The sequence below is a fragment of the Physcomitrium patens genome, chromosome 2 (genome assembly GCF_059467195.1).
Source record: "Physcomitrium patens ecotype Gransden chromosome 2, ASM5946719v1, whole genome shotgun sequence".
Classification (NCBI taxonomy): Eukaryota; Viridiplantae; Streptophyta; class Bryopsida; order Funariales; family Funariaceae; genus Physcomitrium; species Physcomitrium patens.
The window spans coordinates 21,403,670-21,412,724 of record NC_143411.1 but is presented as its reverse complement, the minus strand read 5'-3'; the positions used below and the strand labels follow the sequence as shown (position 1 = coordinate 21,412,724).

Genomic DNA, 9,055 nt, shown 5'->3' with positions numbered 1-9,055 from the left:
GAGGAAAACATTATTCTACCGACTTGAACTCTTCGAAATGGCAAGCCACTGCATATCCGTCGCTTGAACGTGCGCATTTATTTCAAAGATAAAGAATCGTCGCTTTCCAGGCAAGAGACAATGCCGTGTCTACGACGCTTGCACCAAAGCAGGTTCCACCTGGGTTATCGATACGAGCCAGCTGCCGGTCTGGCTTAACTGACTACTACAGTGGCCTTCGACATCACCGCGTGGTGGAATGTTCTATGCTACCTCTTGTCACTTGACTTTCATAATTATTGCATGACAAACGAATTGGTGAATATAATTATTGAAATAATTATCAAAGTTACTACCGCGTTCACCATAGGTCTGAGAAGAATTGCAGCGCAAGTGCTTCAGCCGCACTTCAAAGTTCTTTATTATTATACTTTTTTTTTCATCATATATATTGGAGGGAGGACCTCCTTCTTACAGAATGTTACAAATGTAACATAATGTGCTCCCGCCCTTGTTCAAGTATCAGGTAAATTGAAAGTAATACAAACCTCAGGGGATGGAGCACTTCACAGTTCAGAGCGAATGGGTGCGTTCAAGGATGCGGAAACAAGGTCTCGAGGCAAATGGGACTGAACGAAAAGAGACGGATGAAGGCGCGGCTTCACGAAGGGAGAGTGACCCGGTCATTGAAACCAGAGTGAACGTTTTTCACAAGGTTAGAGGCGCCGCTTTCGAGAATGGTTCTGGTGATCTAAGGGTTACAGGTTCGGCTTCTGCAAATCCTAAGTCGGCATTGGTGGAGGACAGACAAGCGGATCCTCGAATAGACAGCAGAGCAAGTGCGAAATAAGCAGATGCTGTGCTTGATCAGGAGAGGAAGGAGCATGGCCGTGAAGAGCAGTCATTGCGTCAGATTATCAACCTAGTTGGGATCGGGGAGAGCAAAGTATTCGAGACAGTTTCAAGGCTTGGACTGAGATCGGAAATGGTTATGCGACCCAGTTCTAAGCTTTACGAAAGGTTCATGCGGACTTAAGACACCTGGTGTACAACATAATTGGATTATTCAGTATCTTCTAGGCGGTCGTCCTCACCGCCCTGTCACAGTTGACGACTGGGACGTACCTGCGTAAGTGCGGGAAGATTTGGTGTTCGACCGTGTTGACTGATTGCTGCAGTAGTCACAACCACTTCACTGCTGTAAAAGTTCAGACGATTTGCGGACTTGGAGTTCAACGAAGCAACTGCCGACATACTCCGAAGCGTATGTCACAGTGTGCTTTTCCGTAGCTTCAAGTTTGCAACATGAGTGTTTTTCTCCAAGCGTCCTGGCCAAGATGCAGTCTGCGTGATCGTGGCTGTTCGCATCGCTGACCCGTCGAAGCTAGTGCTATGAGTCGTATGTGTCTTCATCATTGCTCCGCAGAAAAATTGTGGTTCTGTTGACATCTTCTTTGCTGGCAAGTCTGAACATGGTGTGGGGAATGATATCCAGGTTACAGCAGGGCGAATATCGCAGCTTAGATACAAGGGTAATAATTTTGATTTTGCCAAAGACTCTACGGAAAATTCAAGCGAAGTGCAGGGACTAAGCAGCAATCACTCCACCGCGCTGTGCAGCGCGCTGAACTTTGGCAGGGCTGGTGTCATTGTGTCGGTGATTTGTTTCACAGCAATATTTGTCGTCTCACATTTTGTACTCCTTTGCGACAAGTGGGTTCTCCAAGGTTGGGACTGAGCCACCAGGGCCTTCGCAGTCCGCGGCAGTAGCAGGTCCGAAGTTAACATGTCGAAGACCATAAAGATAACCAATGACACTGGTGGCAGCATCACGATCAAAATGAACACTGAAGGAATACTGTCCGACATGGGTCCCCCAATAGGCAAGCAGGGGCATATCAATGTCAACGTTTCGGATGCATCGTATTGTGAGTTCTGGGTTTATTCCTGTACATCTGGTGGTCAAAGTCGACAACTGGTGCTCAGCTCGAACGACCTGTTGAAGCATAAGGAAGTTGTGATTAGGACCTCTGCTGCTACTGGTAGGCAACCCAACTTTACCTGGGAACCTGTTCCATCATCTGCGGAGGGTATAATGAAATTATTTCGTCAGAGCGTGGGAAAAGGTAACCTTCAAACGGAATGGATTCTGGTCACGTGTAGGTCTGTGTCTTTCAGAATGGTTCTTGGTGTAGCTTGAGCATCTTGATTGCGCATGTTTCACGTTGTAAGATAATCCGCTGAGATGTTGTGGGGGCTGGCTCTGAGCCGCGAAGCTGAGACGTCCTGCTGTGTGGTGGAACCTGTTTTGCTGTCAGTGTCTTCTGTCACCGCTTCTGATCATGCTTCTGGGTCTACCTCGGAGGAACATCAACCTCGCTCTACGTCTACTCCTGGCGCTGGCGGTGAAGGCGACATCGAAGTCGGTGGGAACCGAAAACTGGCGGGATCGAGTAAATGAGCACCATGGCTCAATATCTCAGTTCGCTTGCAGTTTCCACAATCCTGGCGTGATGTCGTTCCATTGCAGTGTGACATACGTGTACCCTCTAACCCCGTTTGGTGTTGTTTGTGAGACGAAGCCTTCTGAAGCACGGAGTGTCTACGCGACCAGAATGTCAAGATCTCCTCTCCGGATGTGGACAATGAACCAGCATTCGGACATCTCGAGCTCAGGTAGTTGTTGGTTTGCGGCTGCATGCCGTAGATAAATAGATAAGATAGTTGTGATTGCGGGAAGTTGTTTTGGTCGACAGTCTTCAGGATGTGAAGTTTGTCGATGAGAGCGCGAGTGAGGGCCAAATTTGTTGTCAATCATGGTGTTGTGCAATTATCAGGTTCAGCGTTCTCTACGCTTTCAATTGTAAACTCATGAGTTAGAATTTCGAACGATGGATGTCGCCCTTCGAGCTGAGTCTGGAGGCGTTCTTAGCCTTTCAACCTTACTTGCATCAGCCCTTTGTGAACCTTTCACCCTTCCACTGACGAACCATTTTACATCAGTACAGTAACTCTTTGCACATGTTGGGTACGGAAGTCTTCTAGTGACCTGATCAGAATGGTGTAGTGTATACGTGGATAACCACCGAAAGGTTTGGGCTGTGTCGCAGTAGAATCTGCTCACTCAGCGAAGTTTGCTCGCTTGATGTCATCGACAGACATGAGGTGGAGATACTCTTAGAGACTGATGCTGGGGTATTCCTATTGTGGGCTCGTGACCTTGTCATGGCGTCATTACGCACAAGCATCGATTAAACGGCAGTAGCACTGATCCACTTTACAGTATGGTCTTCGAGACACAACTTGTGACTGGTCTCTACGCAAACGATATCCAGCCTGTTTTGTAAATGAATAGCTAATTTACATTGAACATTAATCTATATACAGAGAGTTACAATTTAAGGTTAAATTTAGGAAGTCAAATGAATGTATTCATCCAACACTCCCATTTGTTCATTTTGACTTTCTACTCTAAATGTCACTCATCATCTCCCACTCTCAGTTGACAGTGAAAGTTATAATGCCCAGAAAAGTTTGCAATTAAATGAAGTGATCTTGAGGAGCTTTGGTGAAAATATCAACTATTTGGTGGGGAGTTCAAATGTAACAAAAATCAATTTGTTGTTTCTCCCAGAGTTTCTCTCAAATGAATTAATATTTATTATTGATTTGATTTATTTGTTTGTCAAAAACTAGATTTTTAACAAGAGCAATTGCTCCCTGATTATCACAAGAAATAACAATTGAGAGGGATTAACATATTGCAATATTTTTTAAGAGAAAAAATAATCATATTTTTTTCATTGTTGTTTAGCCATTTCAAGAAGCTCATTGCCAATTGTAGAATCAATGCTACATGGTTGTTGGCTTGTCCAAGAAATTGCTCCACTAGCTAGAAAGAACATATAACTAATGCGGCTTTTCCAATCATTAAGGTTGCTTGCATAGTTGAAATCAAAGAAACTACAAAGATGGAGATTAGAAGTTTGTCAAAACTAAAGATAAAAAGTAATGGTTTCTTTAAGATATCTCTTTAATGCTTTCTAGTATTAAGTTTTTGGAGATTGTTAGAATAGAGTTGTTTTATTGATGGCAAAGGTAGTTTTGGATTGAGTGAAGATTATAGTATATATTAAACATCCAATACACCAAGTGTATAATTTAGTGTTTAATAAATCGCCAAATATATTAGCAAAAAGAGTAGATCAAGTTTTGGCAAGAGTAGAAATAAATTTATAATAAATGATATTAAAATGGTTAAGAACTACCATAACATAACAATGTTCATGAAAAAAAAATCATTATTATAAGTTGGATTATTGAATTTAAAAATCTTCAAAAAAATAAGAAATTTGGTAGTGACCTTGAAAGGAGCTTTGAAATAATAATTTTTTTTGAACAAATCTAAGTTAAAATAAAAAATTATATCATTGTTGATATAAATTTGAACAATTGTGTGAAGAAAGGTATTGTGGTTTAAGTAGAATCAAGGATTGGCAATAAATGGATAAAGATTGAATTATTTTAGGCAAAGATTGATTTTTTTATTTTATTAATGAACACTTTACTTAGACCTATAAAGGCTTTTTTAGAAGTAAGAATAGAATGATTTCAAGAAAGGTTTTTTGAAACTCCAAGGTTAATGCATAAATACTTTTTTGTATAAATTATCATTTAAAATGTTGTGCTATTGTGAAATTTTTAGAGTTTCATATTGTTAACAACGATAATAGTGATGAAAACTCACATAGAATGATGCTTGATCATTAGGTATGAACCTAAAATCCACCACTCTATGGATTTAGTACTACACAATGCGCTCAAGAGGTAGAATGGAAGAACTCCCAATTGTGAAATTTTTAGGTTAATTAAAATGTGGGTGTTTGTAATTCAATTAAAATTAATGCCTTCCAAGCAATGGTTACCAATATTAAATTAAAATATCAGATGACATTCACTACACACAAAAAGGATAAAAGTAATTAATTAAGTTTTTCTTATTAATTCACAATAAGAATAAAAAATTAAGTTTAAATTAAAAGTTAAAGTTAAAAGTTAAAGTTAAAAATTAAAAATTAAAATTAAATATTAAATTCAAAAGTTAAAGTTCAAAGTTTAAAAATTTAAGTGAGAATATTAAAGGTTAAAAGTTAAAAGTTAAAATTTATTAGTCAAAAGTTGAAATGTGGAGATTACAAGTTCCTGTGAAGATAAAAGTAAAAATAAAATAAGAGAGGTAAAAGCGAAGGTACCTTGACAATGCCAAGGATTGAAGGCAGCGGCCCCCTTCTACTCCAAAATTCGCCAAAAATTTTAATTAGCTCCAAATTGAATGATTTGCAGATTGTTGCAAGGTTAACTTAAAGACGCTCCTGCCCCAATAAATTTTATTGCAATCTAATGATCCAGTCGTGAGAATTGCTCCTTTGAAGTTGAGTGATCCAAACTGCCGTGGCGACCAACCCCCTTCACTTAGAAATTCGCTAAAAATTTAAATTGTCTTCAAATCCAGCGAAACTTATGCCCTTCAAAGCTTAGCTTACAAATATTGATGCTCCCAAAATTTCAAACGAATCCAATTATCAAGCACTGAGAAATGCCTTCCCAAACTGGATTAATCCAAACTGCAAAGGCAGTCGACCCCCTTAAACTCAAAATTTCACCAAAAATTCAGTTCAACTCCAAATGGAGCGAGCCTTATCTTTTTGGAAAGCTAACAACAAAAGATACAACCACAAAAAAAATCACATTGGAAATAAAACAATTGAATGACTGATGGAGGGAAATCTGAGGCTCTTGAAACCCTTGGAGTAATTGAGAGGCCAAGGGAGCTATTCACCACAATGAAACGTGTTTTAAGACCCAATGACTATCATTCACAATTCAAAATCCATGCACACCCACCCACAAAATTCACAATGAGATTTGAAACCTAAATAAAATTAAAATTAGGATTTTTTGCCAAATTTTAGCATGGCTTCGTCCTTCACCAAAAGAAGAGAGAGAGAGGGCTTGGAAAACCAAGCCTCTCTTATACAATTGAGTGGAGGCTCATAGAAGGGTGACTACATCTCCACCCTTGATTTTTCAGATCCCTAATCTAGATCTACAGCCTTCATTCATCCAAGAGCGAATCTTGTTATCAAGGCTGATGGCCGTTGTAAGTGGTCAAGAAGGAATTTTTTTGTAAATCTAACTTCACTATTGTGTTCAAAACACCTTTTTAAGCTAAGATCGACTACTCACATGTCCCAATCCATGCTCAATTATAATTTCCATGGAAGTTTTTACTTACAAGGATCTTGGCAATTTTTTTGTGAAATTCTTCAAAATGAGAATTTCATTGCTTCTCTTGTATTTTGAAAGAGAGGTTGTTGATCTTGTTTTCTTCACTCCACAAGGTAAATCCAGTGCCACCATTGCATTAAAGAGACTCCCATTAAGTAGAAGAACCACCATGCCGCTTAAATTTGCCGAATTTGGAGAAAAAATCCAATATTACCATTGCTAACTTTCCTAAATCTTTTAGAGAATTATACTTCCAACCCCCAAATCATATGAATTATTATAGACGTACTCATTGGCTTTTAGTCAACCCTTATAGTAATGACTATCAACCTCTAAATTATTAAACTAACTAAGTTGCTATTCTAATTTTCTAACTCTTGTCACTTTAGTTCTAATTAACCTAATTCAAGGAATTAGGTTATGATTTATACTATGAGGGGTTGTAATCCTAAAAATTCTATAAAACTGAATTCTACTTTTATAAATCCTAATCTAACATGTTTAATTATCATAAAATAGGAAAATAACAAAAATTTAAATTTTAGAATATAATTGAGAGCTGACACTAGGCTAAAAGTTTATATTTAATTTATTAAAAGTTTTTATGTAAATTCTTTAAGAATTAATCTAAATTTATATTTTTTTATAATGCTCTATCGATATTATATTTAAGTTTGTATATCCACTTATAGTATATAGCCTTATGCTTAAATAGAAGGAATTCTAAATTTTAAGTGTGATTTTCTATCAAGAAGTTATACTTGGTTTGCATAGTTTTAAGCCATTGAACAAATTAGGTCAAAGTAAGGGCTTTAGCATAAAATTGGGATTCAAAAAAAAAAAATTTCATGGTAGTAAGACAAAAAATGGATTTAGAATAAATAGAAATATTTGTTGTAGAGGTGGTTATTACTCATAGTATAAAATTAATTTTTTTGGGTATTGAATAATAACATTGATGGCAAGAAAAAATTAAAAAAACTTGTATTGAGTCATCAAAGGAAATAAAAATAGTATTTGATAAAAAATCTCTCAATACTTATAATCTCTTATTGATTTAGAATTATTTAAAATAAGAGTTTTTTTCAAAGATTGAAAAAGCTGATGATGCAATAATTGTATAAAAAAAGAAGTTTGTTCCAATATAGAAGCATGTTCTTACAATCTTATAGAAGAAGAAGGTGGATTAAATTCAACCATTAAAAGTGATAAAGGATCAAATACAAGAAAGTTATAAAGAATATATCATCAAATTTTTTCATTAAACCTTATATTGGAGCTTTTAATAATTATATTATGCATCAAATTCAAAATCAATATGCTTAGTTTGATGATGAATATCCAAGAAAAACTACCAAAGTGTATTTAGCTCTGAGCTTATTGTACTTCTATTTGTTAACATTTATATATGTAAGAGAGCCAAAATCTTTATAATGTAATACAAAAGGTTTGATTTTAAACCATTTTAAAAATATAGTTAATATATCAATTTGAGAATTAATAGTAAAATTTAAAATATAGATTGTAGTATTGATAGCCTTTATTCAAAGAGTTAGTAGTAAGTTTTTTCATACAACATAGATTAGGCGGCTCCAAAAATAGTTCTATCATCTAATTCAATATATCCATTTTACTACAAAATAGATATTATATTTATCTTATGGTAGATAGAAATATTATAAAGATTTTTTTAAAAAATAGAATTATAATACTCAAGCCTTGATTGGTATAGATTATTTTTACAAAAAACAAATTTTTCACATTAAATTATTTTTCTACTTTAGACGAAAATTTACATGTGTTAAATATTCTTATAAAAGTTGTTCTAAATTTAAAAACTATATTAACAAAGAAAAAATTATGTGGAAATGAAGAGACATTTATAAATGTTGAAAAGAACATTGGATAGTGAAATGCCACAAATTAGTTGCTTGATACAAATATTATCATGTCCACAAGCCATAAAAATTTGATTGTTTGCAATTGTAATGGACCAATCATCTTTAAGAATTAATATAAATCTTTTAAATAATTACTTGTGATCAATTATATATTCTATAATAACTAAATCTACATATCAAGATTTGTCTTGAAAAGATATTGAATATGTATGTGACACTGAAGTTGAAATTATGAAAACAAAATTAGAATTCTTAGAAGTAGAAGAAATTTATAATTTATTGTAGAATGGATAGAATATTTTTTATTTTACAATACATAGTATGTAGGTGTCAAGGACAAGAACTCGATGAAAAAATAGTTCAGACAAGTAAGCCTTTACTCAAAGAAAAGTAACAAAATATGAATAATAAGTATGTATATTGAAAAGAGAAACTAGAATGGCTATTGCCAAAAGACAAGAAAACTAGAGACTCTTGAAACTAGACTAGAAGCAAGAAAGGAGTTGACAAGAGTGAAGAAGCCTTCACTCTTGTCTCTATATATACTATCTAACTAGGGGCTACGTGGCGACGTTCTATAGGACCTCCAATATGTGTTGACTTTGTAAGACACATGCCTTGACTTACAAGGCAAGTTTTTCTACGTGTGGGCCACATACTTAGCTTGATCTTCAAGCTAACAACATGTGTGGCACATGGCCAACTTGTTGACCACGTTTCTAATCCAAAAAGTCAATTAAAGACACCTATGAAGTCAAAGCAGCGTCTAGGAAGTTTCTAGGAAGCTTCTATATTAAATATTATAGAATTAACTTACTTTTATCTACTTTTACTTACTTCTACCTATTTCTATATGTAATTATTAGCTTACATGATTATGGCCGTGA

At 35.5% G+C, this 9,055-nt stretch overlaps 1 protein-coding gene across 2 annotated transcripts; it reads left to right on the top strand.

Annotated features, from left to right (window-relative positions):
• Positions 1–466: 466 nt before the first annotated feature.
• Positions 467–2,871, top strand: LOC112292858 (uncharacterized). 2 transcript variants are annotated; one of them, XM_024541761.3, is made up of 3 exons: positions 467–1,243; positions 1,475–2,105; positions 2,298–2,871. In XM_024541761.3, exons 2-3 carry the CDS (start codon positions 1,766–1,768, stop codon positions 2,438–2,440), a joined length of 483 nt encoding a protein of 160 aa, XP_024397529.1. In that variant the 5' UTR covers positions 467–1,243; positions 1,475–1,765; the 3' UTR covers positions 2,441–2,871. The 2 variants fall into 2 exon arrangements, with proteins under 2 accessions (XP_024397529.1, XP_024397538.1); XM_024541770.3 differs by having other exon boundaries at positions 746–1,243; positions 1,475–2,021.
• Positions 2,872–9,055: the final 6,184 nt, after the last annotated feature.

Coding starts and splice junctions, on each gene's coding strand:
- LOC112292858 (XM_024541761.3), top strand. CDS start 1,766: ATGTCGAAGACCATAAAGATAACCAATGACACTGGTGGCAGCATCACG. Junction 2,106..2,297: donor TCGTCAGAGCGTGGGAAAAG/GTAACCTTCAAA, acceptor TTTTGCTGTCAG/TGTCTTCTGTCACCGCTTCT.